The 24,589-nt window shown below is 33.9% G+C and overlaps 1 protein-coding gene across 1 annotated transcript in view; it reads right to left on the bottom strand.

Moving 5' to 3' along the window:
• The window catches only part of LOC149797250 (uncharacterized), a 49,343-nt gene that overhangs the window by 16,070 nt on the left and 8,684 nt on the right, over positions 1 to 24,589 (bottom strand). The window contains exons 8-21 of the mRNA XM_089960378.1: positions 23,669 to 23,774; positions 19,808 to 19,896; positions 17,991 to 18,120; positions 14,067 to 14,198; positions 12,044 to 12,328; positions 11,065 to 11,277; positions 10,379 to 10,534; positions 8,344 to 8,450; positions 7,353 to 7,474; positions 5,678 to 5,799; positions 4,733 to 4,868; positions 3,415 to 3,533; positions 2,182 to 2,322; positions 1,178 to 1,357 (exon numbers count right to left, since the gene is read on the bottom strand). Of these exons, the coding sequence (XP_089816504.1) occupies positions 1,178 to 1,357; positions 2,182 to 2,322; positions 3,415 to 3,533; positions 4,733 to 4,868; positions 5,678 to 5,799; positions 7,353 to 7,474; positions 8,344 to 8,450; positions 10,379 to 10,534; positions 11,065 to 11,277; positions 12,044 to 12,328; positions 14,067 to 14,198; positions 17,991 to 18,120; positions 19,808 to 19,896; positions 23,669 to 23,774 (2,038 nt within the window). The remainder of the gene's footprint in view (positions 1 to 1,177; positions 1,358 to 2,181; positions 2,323 to 3,414; positions 3,534 to 4,732; positions 4,869 to 5,677; positions 5,800 to 7,352; positions 7,475 to 8,343; positions 8,451 to 10,378; positions 10,535 to 11,064; positions 11,278 to 12,043; positions 12,329 to 14,066; positions 14,199 to 17,990; positions 18,121 to 19,807; positions 19,897 to 23,668; positions 23,775 to 24,589) is intronic.

Below are 24,589 nucleotides of genomic sequence, written 5' to 3'. Positions count from 1 at the left end.
ACACAAGAAGCAGTCTATGATGTCATGATCAAAGCAGCGTTTTGCTTTCCATAGACTTATTCTTTGGCTACAACTTTGGCTCTCTAGGTGATAGACTTTGCTTAGCAAGCAGAATAATACTTATCGTAAGCACGTCTTAACTAATACTGGTTAAACTGACATTCAGGTACGTCTTAACTAATACTGGCTAAGCAGACATTCAGGTACGTCTTAACTAATATTGGTTAAGCTGACATTCAGGTACGTCTTAACTAATACTGGCTAAGCGGACATTCAGGTACGTCTTAACTAATACTGGTTGAGCTGACATTCAGGTACGTCTTAACTAATACTGGCTAAGCGGACATTCAGGTACGTCTTAACTTATACTGGTTAAGCTGACATTCAGGTACATCTTAACTAATACTGGTTGAGCTGACATTCAGGTACGTCTTAATTAATACTGGTTAGGCTGACCTTCAGGTACATCTTAACTAATACTATTTGAGCTGACATTCAAGTACGTCTTAACTAATACTGGCTAAGCTGACATTCAGTCAGGCAGAATATGTATAAAAATATATACGGGTATCGGACCTTTCTTTGTCTAAGTAATATCTGATGCGGCAAAGAACAATATATTTACTTGCAGGAAATAAAACCATGACATCATTTGTATCATGTCATTGAACGTATGTGATTTACTAATCAGAAGTCGTTATAGGTGCATTAGTTGACAAGAGTGAGGTGGGTTTTTGCCAAAAAATCTCGTGATAAATAAAATACAAGCAGAGCTGAGTTTTCTGTTATAAAATAATTCTCTCGCATAAACAAAAGAGCATCTTCCCCGCTTGCCTATGCTACATTGTTAATAGACGAGGACATTGAAACTTTATTCCGAGCACCTTTATTCACTTTAATGTTTTGTTTGTTGTGAATGAAATGAGACGAATATAATATAATATAACATTCCACACTAAACAAAATGCAGAAAGACCTGTTTTCTTTAATATATGTAATCAATCTATTAGCGGAAATCAATGCAGAGATTAAAAGCAATCTATAAAACGATTTCTTTTTTAGTGATGAGTTCTGCCAGCTCAAGCAATTGATATAAGCGTAAGGAAGAATGTAGTTGAGAAGAAAAAATAACACTCTGTCAGGTCTGTACCTTATATGCAAGAGAAAGTGAGATTACCTCCGCATACAAAAGATATTTCAGGAACCCAGGTTCCCTCAGAACTGCAAGTTCTCGTAGCTTCGTCTGTTCCTCCGGTGCATATGTACCGGACTTTTTCGCCAACTGCGTATGATGATTTCTGGGGGGTATAATCACCATCGCTGATTGTACTGGGTGGACCGCAAGTTACCGAAGAAGCTTAGCAGTAATAATAATAATAATAATAATAATAATAATGATAATTAATATCATCCTCATCATCATTTTAGTCATCATTAAGGTTTTAGATAATACCACATAATAGAAGCCTTTAGGAACTGACATTATGTAAATCAAAGATTTGCATTAGAGAAACATTTTAATGAAATTATCTGAGTATACTAAATACTGAGTAGAGGAGATGATGATAATGCTGAAAATAGTCATGAGGATAAGAAGACGAAAAGACGAATTGTGATGGAAGCATGCGATAATCACCTAAAATCCATCATCTGACGGAGACTAATTTACTGAGATAAATATATTGTAAAAATGCAGGTAACTTTAAAGTCCCCCACCCCCAGGGCTTGGAATAATTAGATCATGTCCGTAAGTAATTATAAGAGATTAAACTTTTGTTGCATCATATTATTTGCGTGTTTAAACAGTTTGAACCGAATTTATCGCCCATTCTGTGTGAATGTTTTGTAGGAGGAGGTATACTTGCTTAAAATACATAATTCCAGTTTGTTGTTTGAAATTCCGATTCTAGTTAACTGATAAATGATTCTAATGCTGAAAAGGAATATCAGTATGAACGGTGTACATATCCGCTTCTATTTCTATTACTCGATTATTTTGCTAATTGCAGCTTTGAAAATCGGTGTTACATAATTGAAAGTGACACTCTTAATTTCTGATATATCTCCAGCGGTGACATTTGACCTTACATAATAGGGTTGCATACTTGAAATATAACATTTAAAATTTTTAAATTAAAAAACTCCCCAAAGACACAGACATTCTGTCCAGAAAGGCCTAACCCGGTATGGCAGGAACAAGTGTATTGCATTTCCCACAAGTCTTGGCGCATTTCCAAGCATCACCGTTTACGTATTTTGTACAGAAATCAGTTTCAAGGGTCAACAGTTCCGCACAATCTGTCCATACGTCGATGCATCTCTCTGTAAATATTATTAAAATTATAATTCAATAGTGCAGTATTTATATCTGCCCCATGGTTTGAATTTTCAAACGTTTAATAGCACTGTTTAATTCTTTATGAAATAAGTTTGATTTTACATGCATGCATATATATATATATATATATATATATATATATATATATATATATATATATATATATATATATATATATATATGTTCATACCACACATGATGCATAAACATTGGCAATCTGAGCAGTTTTGCCTTCAACTGCTGAAGTCGTGTGATAGTTTGAGAAATGTGTTCATTGTGAATTAAAGGATATATATATATTTGAACAGTAGGGACAAATTTAGCTTTATCGTCGTCTTTAACAGCATGTCTCACACTGCCTTTTTGATAGCAGGCCTGCATGACCATTTGTAAAGTATAACATAAGCGGAACATTTTCGACAACAAATATCTTAAACTTGTTTCGGTATAGTCAGTGTCGCAATACTGTTGTATTTGTAGTACTAACTGACTCACTCTAAAATAATACACGTTAACGTCACATATAAATGTCATTGCAAAAGTAAAATTCCACGCATTTGTATGATGAATAGAGTCAACCATTCCATTTATTATTCTTTCATTGTTTTTTTTTTAAATATTTTGCTAAGGAAGAGAGAAGTACTGTAGATTCATTATTGTAAATTATTTGCTTGGGATTAGTTTGTTTTCCATATTTAATAGTTTACAAACTGTCTTTCCAAGTAAACCAATATCTATAATTAGTTCAACATGATCTTATTACATTGATGTAATGACTGTAATACTGTAATAGTTCTGTCAATCTGAGTTATATTACATTTACTGTGAGAAAGAAAAAGTCATCCAAGGACGATGTACACGCATGCAAAATGAGACACTAATATTTTCCTCATATGTTGCATATTGTAACCTGAGTGTAATAAAGAATCTGTCTTGTCTTGACTTGTCGCAATGGAAATTTAATAATTATAGCTGTAAAATATTTCAACATTCTGTAAGGTACATATTATGAATGTTGATTCCTTCTTGAAATAAACTATATGATCATATACACACACATAAGTCTGTACACTTACCAAGATAGCTAACATCGCAATAATCTCTGATACACTGATCAACGTTGGTGTAGCACCATGGCCTCGACCCAGTCCCGGGATTTCGACAATAATTCTCTGCTAGATCGTCAGGCACATCACTAAACAATGATATATATATATATATATATATATATATATATATATATATATATATATATATATATATATATATATATATATTACTGATTAAGCTTCAGATGTTGATGCTGCGTCTAAGTTAAAAAACAAAACAATGTGAGAACCCAGAAAATAACCCAATTTGGATGTGCGAACATTGACTTTTGCACGTTCAGGAAGCAAAACGTAAATGTAGAAGTGAAGTGCACATCTGTTGACAGTGTGTCATAATATCCCTCACTAAATATTTTTATTGCAGATATTTTCCAAAATTTTACATCACAATATTTTTATTGTACAAGCTATCAGAGTCCTGGTAGTATTATGGAGAGTATCAGCCAAGGACCTTTATGAGAAACTGCTTCCGGTAGTATTATGGAGAGTATCAGCCAAGGACCTTTATGAGAAATTGTTTCCAAATATCATTGAAAGCAAAGTCGTGTAAAGATTCTTCTGCACAAATCATAGACATATAATCTGTAAAGTAGATGTACTGAAGCCACGAGTGACAACACCCAATTTTTCATAAAGGCATGTAAAATATTTTTGCATGGACTTTTTCCAATCTGTGACAATGCCATTCGCATGTGTTAATAAATCAATAGAAAAAGTTAATACATTTTAAAAACAATCATGGAGCAGCGACGTTTTGCAAATTTAGTTCGTATATATAATGCTCCAATTTTTGTCAAAATAATGATTGGATTCGTACGAAATTGAAGGTATTTTTACAATATGTGCTAATACATTTCACCAACCTCCATACCACATGTATTACCGGTGAGATCCAAAAGGACGATCTAAATCGTTTTCGATTTCAAAGTATTTCATTATTAGATGGTGCGTTTTTGGAATATTTTGGTTTTACCTCGGATTATTCGATATCACAAGTCCTCATAAATCATTTAGTCTTTGTCCTTTCCGCTAATGAAATAATTTATGAGAAGAAACGTGTGTTCTTGTTTGTTCCACACCAAGTTCATTTGAACCTTTTATCTTTTCATTATAGTTTAAATTTTTATTATTATTTATTAATTACAATGTGCCAGCCAAAAGTAACCTACTGTAGGTCTTTAGGTTGCATGTTTACAAACGTGTGTGAAGTACCTACCCCCCATCTAATCTTTTAAGACTATATTGTGTTTGCAGCATCGAATTCGAGGAATAATGCATGACTCACCTAATGTCCATCGGAGTGTGCGGGCACTTGCCGACAATATCCGTCCAGGGTAGACAAACATCGAAGTTACGCGTGACATTCACTTTACCGTCATATGCTCCCTCTACTCCTTGGTTGACGTAGTTTAATATATCGTCTAGTTGGTGAAAAAAGTCATATTTAGTACAATGTCTAAATAAAGAAATAGTTATATTTAGCATATTTTCTAAGTAAGGAAATAAAGTTGTATTTAGTATAACGTCTTTGTAGGTAAATAAAGATATTTTAGCATGACGTCTAGTAAGGGAAATAAAGTTATATTTAGCATAACGTCTAGGTTGGAAACTTATTTTGTATTTAGCATAACGTTTACATAAGAAAATAGAGTTACATTTTCAATCCATCTTGATGAAATCCTGCATATTGCAAAAGACAGACTTTGGACATGCTAAAACAACAGTACCTTGATGATTCATTGAAAATTCATACCTTCCAATTGTGGAATGTTGTTAATAAATATATTTGAATTATTTTGCTCAGATGTTTTCAAGAGCTCTTGGTAAGATCGTGAGCACAATTACGAAGCCTGGAGGAGTCTTTATCTAGTGTTCACTACAGGATTGGAAGTGAGCGAATCGTGTTTGAGTGTAATTCGTGCATTATCAATGCATCGATAAACTGCAGCAATCTTCGAATCAACAATTTCCTGTAACATGCTTAATTTGCCAAATATCTACTTTAATGGAGTCATATGTTTAGAGAAATGAAGTTTGTGCACTCTATCTTTTGTTTTAATTAACACTTCTGTTCAAATATGCAAGTTAAATTGGACATGTTGAAATTTCCCAATGGAAAAGATCTGACAGTTCTACGTGTATCAACTTGTAAAGAATTCTATTAACTGTTTCAGGGTGTTTTCATCTCAGAAATATTTTTACTTTATACTGTAATGCTGAACATACTTACCAGCTATAACATCAACAGTTGCATTGAAACCTGTTGCTGCATTGTTTAAGTCCGTTGATAGAGTCAAAATAAGGTAGTTCTTCTCCGTTATGAGACTGTTTCGGTAGCCATTACCACAGATCCTACAATGATAAAACCAGCATCGCTTCGTTAGCTTTCGCGCTATACTTCAAATAGAAAGCATGCTACAAACGCGATCTAAGATTTTCTTGTTACAGTATCCATGAGAAGCATGTTGCAACCGCAACTTAAGTTTTTATGATAAAGTAGTTCCAATGGGAAATATGCTACAAGTTCCTATGGGAAAAATATTGCTAATGCAGCTTAATATTTCACAATGGCAGACATGTAACAACCTCGATTTAATGTTAAAGTATACCTTTCCTATGGGAGACATGCTCCTCAAGATTTCATAACAAATCTCACATCCTTACATGTTCTTTAGGGATTTGTCTTTTTATGGTGTGCTAAAAATCTTTTGAGCTTTTTGGTACCAATAGGATACATTTCAGACTGTCGCTTACTATTCTGCCTGGATGCGAGCAAATAATGCATTTGAATATTGATCCGGAACAATGTTTCAAGTTTCATTAAAATGTATGTGTTAAAGCAAAGCCCGATATTGGAATACGTACCAAACCTGCATTGTTTTACTGCTGTTTGACCATTCTTAGATTTTTACCGGTTATGTTAAGTTTGAAATTTTTTATCCTATGTCTATAGTATATGAAGTCTACTTGTCTTAACAGTTGATTATAACTATATACTCAATAACAGAGCAGTGTTCATGGACAGAAGTGTTAGTAAGTGCAAGATGAAAGTAAATTTCGTATTTGCAGAAGGACCATTTCAACAGTGAGAGGATGAAACATAACGTTATTTAAACAGTTTGCAATGATTTTTTTGTGTAATACATATTTATTGCATTTGAACAATTACAAAGGTAATAAATTTATGTGGCAATATAATTTGCATGTGAAAGAAGAAGTACTATTTCGGCTAGTCACATCTTTCTCTATAGACTGTTTGGTCTAACACACCTCTTGCACAGTCAGACGACTCTCCCTGATTATGCTGAGTTCTCATTTTTAGGGACATGAGTCAACCAAGGTGTCATCATTATGTGGTATGTAATTTGTGACCGGTCAATGGATGTCTCCAAAATACAATCACTCAGTGACCATTATTCAAATCAGATGGTTTCTTGCTAATCTTGGGATCAGTTCCATACGTGGAACGTTGCTTGTTAGTATGTGTTTTAAATTGTATCAGGAAGTGGACTCATCACAAGTGTGCGGAGAACATTCTTTGGCACTTTGGACTCATACAATTTAAAAGAAATGCGTGAAGCATTCAAATTATGTTGTGTACTTAAATGTAGAAAGAAGTTTGTTAAAGTGATTTCGTTGATTATACATATTTGGGATTTGAAAGTATTCAATGGCTTGAAATGTCTTATCCCTAGCATATGACAATCCAGAAGATGTATGAGATAATAATAATAATAATAATAATAATAATGGGTAATTAGATTAAACGGTGTATACAATAATTGTTGAAGTTATTGGAGTCCCCCCCCCCCCAAAAAAAAAAAGGCAAACCGGTTGTAATTGGAATCAGGAAAATGTATATTATATCTTCAGTTAAGATATGAAATGGATTTTTGACGTCGTACAAAAATCCTCTGTGCCCCGGAAGTGAATGTCGTATCTCTAACAGATCTTCACATGACCCATCCGCTGCCGTTTTGATGTCCAGTCTATCAAAATTAAGGCGTAGCTTGGTCCCAGTAGGGCCCTGGAATATGACAATAAAACCGTGTATTATTACAGGATTAGGACCCTCGCATATAGTCTGACAAGTACTATTTTGTGACGTAAGCGATACCCAAACATTGGAATTGGTTACATGTTTGTGAGTAAAAAAGTATCCATTCCAATGCTACATAAAAGTTTTGCATCAGAACTCATGTTTTAGTAAATATTCATGAAAGGGTAACGAATCATATACTGTTTTCTATTTGCAACATTTGCCAGTGTACTCAGCAACACGTAGAGCGCCTTTGTTCAACGTTTGCTTGCAGTAAACAGTGCATGATCATGATTTTTTCAGTTTTATAAGCTTAGTTGACAGGCAAATTAAAACATAGTGGCACAAATATTTGATCATACTTTGCTTGCCAAGACAACCGCCTTTTATGCAGTTGTCAAGTTAAGATGACTGGCATCTTTTGAGTCTCCCAGGAAATCGCCCTTATATCTGACTCCAACTCTGAGGTACCCAGAGAGAAACTTTTGATATCAAAGTGATCCAGTCCGACCATACTTTTTTCGGCAATCGCTTTTAACACGTGTGGAATTGTCTCTTTCGAATAGTATATACATATATATATATATATATATATATATATATATATATATATATATATATATATATATATATATATATATATATATATTGCATTTGGTTTCCTACAAAATAGACATAAAGACTTCAGCAAGTTAGATTTCTGGGTGATCATGAATTTTATGTCATGATATAAGTGCATACCTGATTTAACTAGAAATATAAAGACAAATAACTAATACATACATACATACATACATACATACATACATACATACATACATACATACATACATACATACATACATACATCAACTCACCTTTACCACCCATGTACATCGTTTTGCATTGTCATAATTTAGCGGATAGTTCGGCGATGTAATAGTAACAGGATTACCATTCGACACGCTGTAAATTCCCCCGCATTCTGAAAGAGTATGACACTATTATCAGTACACTTCTTTAAGATTTCCTTGATATTAAGTAATATTTACGTGCGAGTAATTAATTTGGAAGAGTTACAAGGTGCTTTCGAAACTTTATGTATTTTCTAACATGCTTTGCAAAGATAGTTTGATTCAGAAGTGGAACTGATGTATCCACTGTTTCGTAAAATCATATTAATTCTATATTCTAGCTGAAACAATGTCATCTCGAAAAGTTATTATTGGTCTTTTGAGGCCACAAATAGGAAGAGCCTTTTACCAAACAAGCTATTCAGTCCTACAACATACTGAGGCATCTTCACCATGCCCAGCATGTATTTGGCATTCACGAAAAAGGCTTACTATGGTTCAAGACCTACTGAGCTTGACACAAATTGTGTCCGTAAGTGGATACCATTTCAGCAGTGTTGATCTATGTTTTGGCGTTTCACATGGCTCTGTTCTCGGCAGCGTTCTCTTTATTCTGTACACTCAGCTGATCACAAGTGTCATATATGGAAATCAGGTGTTTCACCAGCTGTACGCTGATGACACTCAAATATTAAAATCTAGCAGCCAAACTGAACTTGAGGCTACCTCCCATGGCGTGGAGAGGTGCATTTTTGACTTGAAGTCATGGATGACATGTAACAAACTGCAAATAAATGATGATAAAGCTGATGCAATACTGATCACCTCGCAAAGGTTTGCTCACTCAGAACCTTTACATCCGACAATAAGTATTAGCAATACCAACATTAGATTCACGCAGTCAACAGATCTCTCTAATCACAACATGTCATGAACATATGAAATGATATATATCTGGAGGTGGGACGCATCAACTCCATTGGCAATTTTCTTTCAAATGATGCAGCTAAAACACTTTGGCGTTCCTTAGTACTTTCAAGACTGGATTATTTTAATCTAGGTCTGTCTGGTTCGTCTCAGTATCTACAACATAAGCTGCAAAAAGATTAAAACAAAGCTGCTTGGATCATCCTTAGAGTAGACAGAAATGAACACACATTCCCTTGCCCTGTAACCTACACTGGCTACCCGTTCGATCCAGAATCAAGAACAAAATATGTTCACTATGTTGCATTTTGTTGACTGGCTCCAATTCATTACATATGTCTGACCTCTCCCATGTACATACCCTATCCAGAAACTTGCGCTCCTCTTCCGACATTGTATTCTCATTATACCCCTTATAAAAACGAAGCCATACAGGGAATGTTCCTTCCCGTGCGAGGGCCAAGCCAAGTAGAACGAATGGTCCATCGATCTTAGACACTAGTACACTGATCTCATTCAAGAGTGCTCTTAAAACACTCCATTTTCATTTACAAGATCATCCTTAAAGACTTAAAAATATTTGCTTAATTATTTTCAACATATTTTTCTTTGTGTTATTTCATTTTGTTTGTTTTTGTGATTTATATCTGTTTATTATATGTTTATTATGTGTTATCTAATATTTTAAAGCACCCAGTGCTTCTAAAAATTAGGCACTGTAAATAAGCCTCATTATTATTATTATTATTATTATTATTATTATAGGAGGGATTGGAGAATAACATACAAGAAAGAGGCGAAGTAAGAAGAGGAGATAAAGGAATGGATTGGTCACAAGAGATGAAATTAAATGAAGTTGGTTGAAGGGAAAATAGACGAAGATAAAAGTTCTCTGGTAGAAAAAAAAGAAAAGATTTATCAGGGAGACTTGAAGAGAAAAAAGAGAAATGTAACTATTAGAAGGAGGGAGGATCTTGATAACCAGAAATAGAAAGAAGGAACTGGATTGAGCAAGAATTGAGAGAGTAGTCCAATTCGGGAAGAAGAAAAGTAGGAGGAAGATGTAGAGGCGGCGATTGATGCATTTTAAAGGTTTAAAATAGTGACATAAAATACATATGTCTCCTCTTACCATAATCAATTGGATAATAAAAGCAAAAGTAGATATTCCACAATCGTGTAAATGAACCAGTGTAGACATAAATGTAAGGGTAAGATCCAGTTCTGCTCGTGATGGTCGAATTATCTGTGTTATAAAATTGGTAACGTTCTTTCAAACTGCGCATGCCTGGAAAAAAGGTAGACAGGATAAGTTAGTTTCCTTTACGAAATCGAAGGAACAATTGTTATATAATCTCGTAAACGAGTTAAATTAAAAAAGGTTTATCTTTAGGAATACAGAAACATAGTTAAATCCATTATAATTTACAGAATAAGATTAATAAACCATCAGTTGCCAGTCTATGTATGTAACAAATGTATGTGCAGTGTGATGAGCTGTCTATAACTTAAAATGATTTGATATCTAGGTACAAAATAACGCATTTAAGACATACAATTGCTATGTTACAGTTAAGACATAGCATAGTAATGTTACATTTAAGACATAGCATTACTATGATGCAGTTAAGACATAACATTGCTATGCTACATATAAGACTAAAAATTGCTATTCAGCAGTTAAGACATAAACTGCTCTGCTATAGTTACGACATAAACTGCAGTTTCGCAAGTTAAGACATAAATTACAGTGTTGCAGTAAAGACATACAATTGCTATGTTGCAGCTAAGACATATAATTGTTATGATCATACACACCTTTAACCTCTTGACACGACCCAGTGGGTCCGGTATACATCGTGAACGGTACAGATTTGGGTAGTTCAATAGGTGTGCTTGAAGGCCCGTCATTTCGGCAACAGAATTCAAACTTTGTGCCAACTGTATAGATCCCATCTGGAACAGTACCTGAGGTAGTTGTATTCCCACGTGCCTCCATGTCATCATACTGGATAGCTCCTGCATCAAAACCTGATTTAAAAGACATATTGTATAAAACAATGCCGTAACTATCCGTTTATATGGATTCACCTTTCAAGTTAACCTACTCATTAGCCGACACTCTATCCGGGTACACAACTGAGAGGAAAGTTATTGTCATCTATTAGCCAGTGTTTGTTGTTTTAGTTTGTTTTTGTTTATTTTTGTTTTTTGTTATTCTATTTATTTTACTTTTTTATATTTTGGTGTGTGTGTGGATTCTGTATATATGTATCTAAACAGAAAACAGGTCAGATGCAGAAAGTGGCAGCACGTGAGTCAGAAAGAAAATAATCTTTCCAAATGACAAAGTGCGGTGTTGCCAGTCAGAGAATTGACCAAGCGGTTTTGAGATGTACTGATAGTTTTCTAAATTAGATTACACAGTAAGTTTCCTTTGCTTTTCTGGGTTACAAAAGAAAGAAAAAAGAAATAAATTAGATTGGCAGCCTCAAAACTGTCATACTAGGTGTCACGAATCAAGAGGATTATTCTCATGTTTCTCTCGCCATGTTAACATTTATTAGCAAGGTAACGTCTTTTGTGCAGTTCTGAGTTGGTACATGTGTGGAACGTTAATTATAATTGTTTGCAGGTATATCAGTTTGACTCGGGTCCGGCAATTAGTGGGATTGTGACCTGTATTTCATTATCTGAGCTCATTTATTTTGTATTAATAATGGAACTAAATGCACTAAGTAATGTGATCGATTTGATTGTGTTAGTGCAAGCAGGCTTTATATAGATTCACTGATACCTAGTGGACAGCTTCCACCCTTTCTATGAATACAGTAGCTGCCCGGGTTCCATTGGGCCTGGTTTGTTTGGCTGCCATTGAATGTGTCATCCTTGACACAGAAATCCTCTCTAACATAGGCGTAGACGGTGTATTCTCCGGAAGCATGAAAATCACTTGAAACGGTGCTGGTATAGCTTTTGGGATCTTTGTAGCGCTTGACAAACCCTGACGTGAAACCTACAGGGCACCCTTGTATCGGCTTCAGAAAAGCAAACGAACCTGCTGGCCACGATAACGCTGGAGCTGAAATAGAACAATCAGCCCTTAAAAATCTTTGCTTCACATATGGTTACAATGACTGGTTGAGAAATGGTTAACGTATGAACGTAGCCCAAAGTTAAAATCATGATATCAAATATGTCACCTCGAGTTCATCCTTTTTGCTGAAAAAGTAAGCTGTGAAATTGCCACAAAGCTAAATAAGTTCCAAATAAAAGGGTAAAGAATATCAACTTATACTTATATTGACTTTCACCTTTGGTTTTATGCTAAAATGCTTTTGTAACATTAATCATCGCCACATTAAGATGTCACGTTTTGTTCAAGCTATTGGTAACGTTATTATTTGCACGTTATGATTTCAACAGAATACTTAAATTTATGTGGAATATCTCTCACAATATGACACAAACACTATTTTTTCCATTTCTATAGGATAATTGGAAACTTGGGCTGTTATTTGGTTATAGTTTGATATTATATTCATCGGGTAATGCTAGTGTTGTGGAGATGCAATTAGAAACTAATTAATGTCTTCTGAGATACATACACAAAAATGCAAGTAGACATAACTGGAACATTACTATCCATGCTTAATAACGTCAAGTTTGCTCCCAATATTCAAGACATTGGATACATTTTATCTTCTTCTTTTGTTTGCAACATTAGAATACTTTGTAACAAATATTTAGAATTCGAAACACCTTTAAGATAAGCCAGTCATACCTGTACCGATAAATTTGTCCCTATAAGGATTTATTTTATATTTTGGCGGTCGTTACTGGTGACAGATATAACTACATACTGTAGGGTTGTCATTAAATCTGGCCTACAAAGTATTTTGAGGCAATTTCATCTGAAGATCACACTCGTAGACTAAAGTTCTAGAAAACTTTTGTTTTCATCCGTTGCGGTTTCCAGTCGAAGAGAATTTTACTACTTATGCTCTAAGATAATTATTTCCAAGACCACTCGACCATGTGACTACGTCGGTAAATCCACCATTTTAGCTGCTAAATCTAGCGGACAGCCAATCACATTGCAACAACCCTTTTGCAGACTAACAACAGAAGTTGCTACTAAATGTATACGGACACACGTTCTTAGGTAAGTACCAGATTATCGGTTTTAAGTCATACAATGGCAGTGTAATCAATATCTGTTTTTGCTGTATATAGGGAATTACACACACACTTTTAAATGAAAGCCGAGCAATATATATAGCATGAAAACTAATATATCATGCTATTATAATAATATATTAATAGGTATTAAACCTGATTACATGATCTAACATTAGTTATACTTGATAGAGTAGCCGACGCTAAGGGCCAATATCCTTCAACAGTAACGACGATCATAATACAAAATTCCTTATGCGAACAGATTTATCATTCTATCTTCTGACCAGCAATGCCCATCTGATACACAACTAATAACTTCAGTGCGCGGCAAGCTGAGCTAAAATTATATGTTTTCTTCATCTTTATCGATTCACATAATATTTTGTGATTGGTGATTTCTTTCTTTAATACGTTTTATTTTCTAATAAGCCTTGACTGATATAAATTGCTGTCAACAAATTTAAATTTCGTCCTAATAGCCAAGATGTTACAAGATCTGAAAGTTCTCTCATGACCAGCTTATCTATTTTAAGACAGAAATAAAGCTAACCCTGAGGAGGCAAGAACAGATGCAAAGGTACGAGACAATGCACCAAATCTAAAAGAGCGAGGTTTAAAATGCTAACAAGGTATCTCACCGTTAGGTTCTAATGTCTGGCACCCGTCTCCAGAATTGAATGCAAACGGACAGCGGCACTGACATTTTCCATTTACGTAGCTCAGGTATCCACCGTTGTAGCACACCATGTTAAAGTTTGGACAGAAAGTTTCTGAATAAGCAATGTAAATATATTTAAAAAAAAATATTCTAAGGCAGCCGGGCCACTTCAGTAATTCTCTCTGTCTCTCTTTCTCTCTCTGTCTCTGTCTCTCTCAGGCAGACTCATAAACACACACACACACACACGCGCGCGCATTTGTATTGCTTTCGATCAGAAATGACACATTGGTCTAAACACATGTGGACACTTTAGCTGTATATCAATGTATCACAGCGATTAATGGACCCGCCCATTTACTACAACACCTCAGTTTGTTGGAAATATACCTTACTGACGTGTGTCATAATTCCAACTTTTACTGGCTTCTTTTCATAAAGTTCATCTCCAAGTCGTTTGGTATCTAAAGAGAATGTAGACAGAGAGATCAACTCTCCCAATATATCTTTCCTGTGTTCAGAGATGTTTAGTAGATATAATAAAGACAAATTACAATATTAGGGGAATTTACATAGATAACACAACCTATTTTCTTTCTTAGCACATCACTTACTCTTGATGGTTCAGAAAAAATCTATTATATGTGTTTTATATCTTCTAAATCAATATTACTTATTTTCTGGTCTTAGTAAAAATGTTGAAAAAGGTAGGTTGAAAAGGAAGTAGAACAGGTTAACTTTACGTTGTCAGAATTGTACAGCATTGTTTGATACTACACGGTTTCATACTGCACATGTGTGCCTATAATAGTATAGAAATATTCGTAACGTTTCGCAAATAGAATGGTTCAGACTATGAACAGTGCTCTCCAAGGTATATTCAAATAACATAGAAAGGCATATGAAGGCCAAGGGATATTGAATATCTCTCAGAGGCGTACCATTTTACAAACCAGTGAAATACTAAATTCGAGAAGAAAAGTGCAACTGAATGTTTTAGTAGGAAACAAAGAATATCAGAGCCAATAAGTCAAGACTTCGAAAAGTATTATTTCCCCTGGCTAAATGAACTGTCATACAACAATTTGCGATATTTCCCCGTTTGACTATTTTGATGCAATATTATGCTAGCGATACAAGCATAAACATGTCTTCTTTGCCTGGCAATAAGAATGGCAATAAATATACTAACAATTTTAGCATCATTAATTTACTCAAAATGTACTTTCTTAGTTCTGCAAATCCGAATGACGTGACCCAAGTCATGGAAAACCTGATACACACTCAGATCGTACTGACATTTCGATTACATTTCCAAATGAAATCACATTCTGCGTACTGCAATGAATTAACTCAATAATCCTAGTCCATCATAAGCAGAAAAACAGAGTTGAGGTGGATCAACATAAAAACAAAATCCATCAATTTCAGATCAACTGGAGAAGTTTCTTCAATGCACATTCATCAAAAATACTACTGAAAATTTCAGTTTGAAGAAAATCAAAACGAGAATGTTTTTCAAACTAATGTCGAGCTCGCGACGAAGTTAAAAGGTAGCCTGGTGGTGCTGTATGCGCATTAACATTGGCACTGTGTAATGATGAAATTACGGCTGTGTATTTATTTTGAAATACAGCATAAATTCAATTACTTTGTGTTGTGTTTGTAGTGCATTCTTTATTGTTAAGCCTTAGGTAGAAAAACGAAATGAGTATTTAACAAAAAGGTTACTCCATTCTAATAAGAAAATATGAACTCGTTTCTTCGGACTAATACTTCACTCCCAAGGTCGTGCAGTATTGCTCAGAAAACCCCCCACTCTTTCATATTTGTCCATACAAATACAGTAACCTATAAATAATGCCCAGAAAATACACTTATTTGGTGTTGTACTATGTTTGTTGCCTTAAGTATTTAACTAACTTTAACATTATTACAACTTTTAATGTTCTCTATACACTTCGTGAAGTTAAGAAATTGCCAGTTCGGCGGACTAAAAGATTTGCAACTCCATTTCGAGGGATAACTGTGATAAACACTCTAGCTCTCTCTAAAATTAATCATCTTCTATTATGATTACGAAATCCATTCAAACAGGCTCTTAGTGAACTAAATACACACTTTTATAAATTTGTATAGCATGGGTTAACGGTCAAGCTGCAAAGGAATATTTCTGTTAAGGATTATCATGATTAAATATGGTTGATATTTTATCATGAGTGTTGAAAATTGCATGGCTTAGAGGAATATTGTCTGACGAATCTATTTGAAAAGTTTGTTCCAATTTTCGATATCAAATATTGGTGATTTCATTTAGTTGGAATATATGAGGATAAGCTTTTGATGGTGATAAAATTTTTTTTTAAAAGAAATAAAATAGGATGTAGAGATATATATGAAAAACTATCTACAAGCAATTGCGTACTAACTTGAAGAAGAAAAGTGTCATCCATTCAGTACGTACGCAAAAATCTGGCAAAGCTTGACCCCTCACTCCGTACAAATGCGTGCATTTTTACACAACCCACCTGCGTACTTACGTTACGTATTAGACAAATTATTATCGAGGTTTCACCCACCCCGTTTCCTGTGCCTATGTACATTATCAGTAGACCCCCCCCCCCCCAATACGCAAAATAGACAGCTCCAAATATGAATTTAGAATTTAGTAACTCAGAAGATGGCTACTGGCAGATATGTTTCTTGTCACAATATCGAACATCAAATTGTCAAAATCTTAGATGCTTGAAGTTAAAAACGATTACATATAATTTTTCGTGCCAAAGCATTTCTCAAAAGAATTAGAATTATTCCAAAATAGATTTGCTCATTTTGTGTTACATGCCGATACATTTTTATCACATCTCTCTCTATCTCTCTCTATCTCTCTCTATCTCTCTCTCTAATATATATATATATATATATATATATATATATATATATATATATATATATATATATATATATATATATATATGGGATTGCCATATAAATAAGACAAATTGTATCAACTATATTTTACAATGGATCAAAAGGAAACGTTGTCATATATAAATATTTTTTTATTCACAAATATAGCTATTATACTTGGATGTAATGAAACTCAAGTTGAGGATGTAATTAGTCTGATAATTCAATGTGCAGAGCAAGATATTTCTGAATGCAGATTTTCTAGACCCGGTCCGAATTTATCTCTGTTCAAAACGATTGTTGCTTTTATCTTGAATATAGAAATATATAGCGGCTATAGAAATGTAAATAGGAAATATTTGACAATAGATGGGTATTTTAAAAAAAACTTAATATAATCGTAAACTATGTTATTGGAAATATGTATGTTTATTGGTACACATATGTAAATGTTTGTGTGTATAATCGGATGATGTGTACACGTGAATGTGCATGCATATGTGTGTGTATGGATGCTTATGTGAATGAGTAAGTTGCTGAATGCATACTCCCATATTTGTTTAGTTTAGAGCTGCTAGTGTTTACCATATGTATTACTATTTTGTCATTAAAATCTAAATGTAAACAATATTACGTTCTATTGTTATCTCGACTGTAAGAACGTCATCTTTCACTCAATCTCTTTGTCAAATCCGTCTAAACATATACGGTGAAGTGCTATCTTTACACATATGTTCTTTAAGAAACGTCTTGCGTACAATAAGTTTTAGTTCTGGAAACATGTCGATGAAACCTATTGTTATATGTATTGATGAATGCTATTGGCCACCACATGATATATACAGAGGTGTCTGCAGATGTGGTAGGTGGGCTTGGTGAAGGGCGGTTGACCCCTCTCTTAGGATGTTTCCCAGGGAAGTATTCCTTCAGACGCTCATGAGTGTATGTCTGCAGAATTTAGAGGTAGTACCTTAATAATACTTATGTTACTTACCATTGAGTCTAAGAACTAACTGGACTTCATACGCCGGGTAAAAGTAATCCATTTCGTATCTAGTCAGTACCATGTATTCCAATCTGTTATCAAGTATAGTCATTACTTTTTGGTTGTTTCTGGTAAAATCCTAAAGAGAAAAGATATAGAGAATGATTACGACATAGAACCTGTGTAATCTGATCATGAAGTAATAGAACCTGTGTAATCTGATCATGAAGTAATCAAACATTTAGACGGAAGAAGACAGTATGGCGGACATCTCAGTGTCAAATCTGACACAGAAAAGAAAAGAAAATTTTAAAATGTTTTCAGCTCTGAATTATTTTATCAACCTGATGAACTTCTATATTTAATTTAGGAACTTTTGGCTAGGAGTGCTAACCTTCGTAAAAACAGGCGAATAAACACTTGCTGAATAAGTGTATTCGTGTAACAGATGCTGAAGTTCGTGCTCCTCGCTTTGTTAAGGAAAGATAAAGAAACTGAAACATTAAAAAATAGAAATTAAACAGAATACATGATCATTCATTTCTTATCATATATTGTCAATGGCTTGCTAAAAAAAGCAGTGGAAAATGCAGACCAAAATCAGTTACACTCCTAGGGAAAGAGAAATTAAGAAAGGTGAAAAATGCTACTTTTCTGACAATCCATACCGCAAAGTATGCTTGAAGCTCAAGTTCGAAAACTGACAACTTGTGTTAAAATGTAGGAGAAAGAACAACAACAGAGAACGGAGATTTATATAAAGGCTGTAAAATCTTTTGTTTAGATATAATTTTTGCAAGTGGAGAGTAAAATATCGCTATAATGCCTTGTGTGTAATAAATAAGAGCATTTTCTTAAATACCAAGGAGATGCAAAATTAAGCAGGAAAAAAGTGAACAACAAATACATGAATTTTGTCAACACAATTAAAAGATTGGCTATGAAGAGACAACGTGAATCCTAATATTTGTTCCTTAATCTAGTCCGGTTTGCTGGTCAGAAGCCGTCACGCTAGCTTGCTGGTTAGTTGGCAGGAAACTATGCCACCCTTATAGAAAACATTTCCAAACAAATAGAGAAAACCAAGGAAAACAGTGAATACCTTTAGAAAATAATTCGTATAGGAGATATCATTAGGATTATATTAAAATAGTGTTATAAGCAATGTTATCTTTTTGAAAATGTTTAAGAAAATTGACTTATTGATCCCTGTATACATTCTGTAGACAATCTAGGTCATTCATCGGATGATATAATATATGTTTAGGTGAAGTAAGACCAATTGTGATCAGCTGATAACATTTTCCATTTCTTAAACATACTTGTTGCAAATCTAAGACAGGTTATGACGTAATTCAGTATTCATAACTTACCGACCCAATTGATGTGTGTGTGTGTGTGTGTGTGTGCGGACAAACATTTTTTGTTCTGCTTTAGGTAGATCTGTTCTGAAAACAGTGTAAAATTTATTTTGCATTTCGTCAAGTCTTTTTGACTTGTATATCTTTTTATGAGCACGTAATATCGGCATAGTTCAATTTATCCGAGTAGACCATTGCATCTAGCGCCAGCTCTATGTTTAAGTAGTGTCAAAAGGTCAACACCAAATCCTAAAAGGACTACGCCTTCTGAGACATAAATATGTGTTCGAAACACAGGTGAGAAAAGCAATGTGCTATTGATAATATGTTTCTAATGGAAATGTTCATAATAGTAAAACATAAATTCTAGGATAAAGCAAGCGTTCAATCTATTTATCATCACAATTATTGAAACAATAAATTACCACACGTAGTATATGCCACATGTTTAACTTGATAACATACCCAGAGTCCGTAGTGCATCAAGGAACTGTAGTCATAGTCGAAAGAGAACCAGTTACTTCCAGATTCTATATTAAATTGGCTAGCATAGGCTGAAATAAATAAATAAATAAATAAATAAATAAATAAATATATATATATATATATATATATATATATATATATATATATATATATATATATATATATATATATATATATATATATATATATATATATATATATATATATATATATATATATATATATATATATATATATATATATATATATATATATATATATATATATATATATATATATATAAATAAATTTTAGGGTAAGAGTTTTAAAAGAGTTTTAAGAGTTTTAAAAGTCTGCATCTTAGATAGGTCCTTTCACTTAAAAATAGCTTATGTACAAGAAAGAGAGAGAGAGAGAGAGAAAGAGAAGTGAATGTTTAAAATATTCTGATAATCCCACCACCCAACATCTCAAAATTTGGATCACTATTAGCTTATATGTATTAACTCTGAATCTCTGTTGAATGAAGTGTTTGGAATAACCCGAGTATCTTAAATTAGGAAACAAGTCATGTCTCTGAGACTTTATCACTTTTAGAAAAAATGGCTTGTAACAAAACTAACTTTAATCGAATATTGCGGCATCAATTAAGAATTTGAACATAATTTTACAATAAGTATTATTGCGCAAACTCGAAGTAGTGCCCCATAGACACTTAAGTAGAAGCTATTTACATTGACTGGTTTTCTTGTCTGAGACTGATTTCTTCAGACACTTTAATCAAATTGTGGGATTGTTGCAGTCTAAAAAATTCAAAACACTCGTGATGTAGGTTGCTATAATTCAGTACAAATATCATAAAATCCATATTTGAAATCTTCCCTACGTGTTAAAAAATATGAGATGAACAATATATAAGTAAATCAACTGGTATTGGAAGTGATATTAAGTTTTGTTTTTCTGTTGTATTTCAACCTGTCTCACTTGCGTATTTGATTGGTTTCTTTAGAAAACGACGATTTATAAAATTTAGAGACTGGATGTACACTTATTATACTTAAAGGAGACTAGAAATCAAAATTTTCCTTTTACGTATGTAATTCTCTACAGATTTTAATTCCACTGCAATGTTTATAAATGAAATATCGTAAGCGGGTAGTGATTATATTGCGTGGAAGATACCACGATTCCGTAAATTGCCGAGTTTTTCCGAGTTTTAATGAGACGACAGATCACGTGGTACCGTGACGCTATACTAGCGAGTCCTCGAATACAAACATAAACATTGGCGAGCGAGGCAGACAGGAGACCACATTTGGGTTGCACATTCAAAAGTTGATATAATAGTTTATGTACTGTACTGATAAGTACTAAAAGAAATTTGTTAGGCACAGGCCCCGGGCTGGTGACTTAAATAAACTAAAGTCCTGAATGAAATTCCACAAGCCCGGACAGTTCATACCTGTCAACTCTCAAGCCGGGAGAAAAACCTCCCGATTTTGGGGGTATTTCCTCATCTACATCCCGATCTCGTAATATCTCTCAATTTTGTGCAGCGAAGTCCCGATTATTACATTATGTCTGTCAATTTTCATTTGTCAGAAGAAAAAACCCAACCCCAAACCATTTTTAAATATAACGTATGCCATCCACAGTCTAAACTGCCACACTGCTGACATCGTAGCGATATGACTGAAAAATTGTTAAAGCTACGTTAAAAATTCAAATCACACGCACACACGTCTAAACCCTGCACTGGACGAAATAATTAATATCATACAACAGTTTTTTTCTTTTTTTTTTCTTCTTCAGTAAATAGAACATGAAGATTAAACATTATTCAAGTAAATTTCAGATTTTTTAAAGAACTACAACAGTACTATAGTAAAAAAAAATAATTAAAAGAATAAAATTGTCACCAATTAGCTTAAATGAAGGATCACGTTGAAATTTTCTCTGCAAACAGAATCGCATCTCCATTTCCGCCAAAGAAACTCGGCCAGTTAACACCTGACATTCCTCTACCGTATATGAAAAGTTTAATTACCATGATTAAATTACAAGGAATAAAACAAAATATACCATGCAGTATATGTGGCCCTAAAGAACTAATTCTAAATAAATATTTTAATCAGCAAACAGTGTTACATGCATTAAGACTTAAACCTAAGAAAATAAGGTGGGGCATAAAACTTGAGAAAAACAGTTGCCAGATGTACGGTAACTTGTGACTGCAGATTTGAACTGTTAAAATGAAGTCCATGGCATCGTAAGTAACAACAAAATAGGCATCGTTTATTTGGTAATCAATTGCTGGTGCTTATACATACACACACTGTCGAACATGGTTTCTTTGAAGTATGTCCGAAGGGCAGTCCTTTTCACAAGATCAATGTAAGGATAAGGATTCTGTTCATTAGTCACACAGGCTTTATTGTTTGCGTACTTAAATCAAAACTTCAGCTATTTTGCAATTTAGCCAGAACTGACCAGAGTATGCAAAAGGGGCTTGTCATGGGGGAATAATAAGGCGTATCACAGCGAGAAAAGGCACGTCAAATGGGCGGTCGCACATTGGGGCAAGGGGGGGGGGGGCGTCAATAGTCCCTCCCCCGTTCTATTGTCAGACAGTTAATGTGAAACTTTGACCTTTTTTTTTAATCGCTCCTTTTTAAACTGCCCAAGGAATAGTTTTATATCAGTTCCAATTAATACAGATTACCGTTTATGCATACTACATGTATACAATGCATTTTTTTTTTAAATTTAATTTTTATAAGATTACTGAAAATTGTGTTTTCTTGAAACACGACAGGTTTAGAATCTTATTTTTAGCAAAGCTTCGATTTGATTAAAATCAAATCTAAATTTCACCTACGACAGTGGTGATTTGATTTAGATTGTGCCGTGTTAAGGCATGTATGTCAACATCTTGAAAATACATTTACTCATTTCACCAGCGCGATCAAAGTTTCCTCAGGCAAACACTTTTTGTTTCGACAAGCCTGACGGGCACCTCACTTTGAATACAGGATGGGCCGGAACTAAAACCAGAAGGGCCCAGGGTGTCGGGCTATCAGATTTGTTTTTAGCACTGCTGTTTTAGATAGAAGATATGTGGATTGATTGTTGCATTTTGTGGTCACTTACTAGTCCTTCTGCCCATTTTCGTAACTCACACGTTTAACGCTTTTCCCAGGATTTAAAATGTTCAAAGGTATGTCTGGAACAGCGCCAACTTTTAGTCTACGCCTAGCATTTGCGTATCTTTGAGCTGCTATTTTTTCATGATCCCTCTCGTAACATTCCTTTGAGAAATGTAACGTGCACATAGTGCTGTATGGTGTTGCTTTGAAATCGACTCGTTTGTAATAATGTACCCATTCTTTCATGATGCCTTTATCTTTCGGAAAAGAAAAAAAAATATGTTCACAGGCTTTTCTTAATGTTCTATTACACCCGTAAGCAACGCAAAACGGTATTGTCTTTTACTCTGGCAACTCCCACTTGGGCTGCCGGAGTCGCTACTATGACGTCACATCCCGAAAGTAACCGAATAGGCGCGGAAATTTTGCATACGAGGTCACGGAAATTCAGCTCCTAGAAGATAGGCCAATATTTAAATATTGGCATTACAGTCGCAGATGATACTTCAGAATAAGGTTTTCTGCTATAGTACTTTTATTATTATTCTATATTTCCATTGGTTTCTGGTCTCCTTTAAGTTCTTGAAGAAACTGAAGGACAATAAAAAAGATCATTTTCTCTAAAAATGTTTTGAAATATACCAGTGATACTTATATATTTCTTCAATATCTTATATCATACTTGATAAATTTAAGTAACATAATGTTTGCTAACCTGGATTGATATTATCCCAATTAATTCGAACAATTGAGTCCCGATAAGCATTGCTCTGCTCATGTGCAAGTCCTAGAGTATGCCCAATTTCATGCGCAGCTGCAGACTGTAATAATAATAATAATAATAAGCATCATCAACATCATTATCATCATCGTAAAAATTCTTACTTTAAGACGCCGGCGCAGAAATACCTATGACTTAATATGAGGTACATCATTTCATGGTAGACATATATACACTGCTGTTCACGCGCGTTCTCGACTTATTCAATTCATAAATCATAATGTAAGTTAATATATATAAATAGAGTCTTAAAATGACAACAGTTCTTACAATTGGCAAATTTAATGCATACGTAGTTACCAATTAAGACAAGTCGTCATATTATATTTTTAAATTATATGTTTGTACCAACAAACATATCTAAATTGTATATTAACAGACTGTTTACTCATATGAACATATGAGTAAAATATTTGGATGTTTGGATTGATGTAAATATTTGAAAGTGTTTACTTTCTCTATAGTACATCAAAAATAGGACTTGACACAATAAAGTGATACTTTCTTTCCTTGTATGCTTTTCTTATGCAAATGTACTTTTCTGTATTTGTTCTAATTGGTAAATATCTCATTCTTAATAAACTGAGTTCCCCAAATCGATCATCTTTATTAGTCGTGTAAAATTACTGTCTATACAATTATAAAAGCACATTTAATCCATTCCATCGACCTCATCAGCGAGTTCTTGCATAAAATTATCTTTACAATATTGTATTAACATTTCAATAAAACAGTCGTTCATTATTGATACGTGAACCCTGCCTTCACCTAATATTATCAATATATTAATAATATCTTTATTAAACGTTTTCCAAGAATACAATTTTCTTCCAATTTCAGTTGGAGAGTGTAAGA

Source organism: Sinohyriopsis cumingii, chromosome 6 (assembly GCF_028554795.1).
Source record: "Sinohyriopsis cumingii isolate HCF-2022 chromosome 6, ASM2855479v2, whole genome shotgun sequence".
NCBI classification, from domain to species: Eukaryota; Metazoa; Mollusca; class Bivalvia; order Unionida; family Unionidae; genus Sinohyriopsis; species Sinohyriopsis cumingii.
The sequence above is the reverse complement of the archived record's forward strand: the minus strand, read 5'-3'. Positions and strand labels throughout refer to the sequence as shown.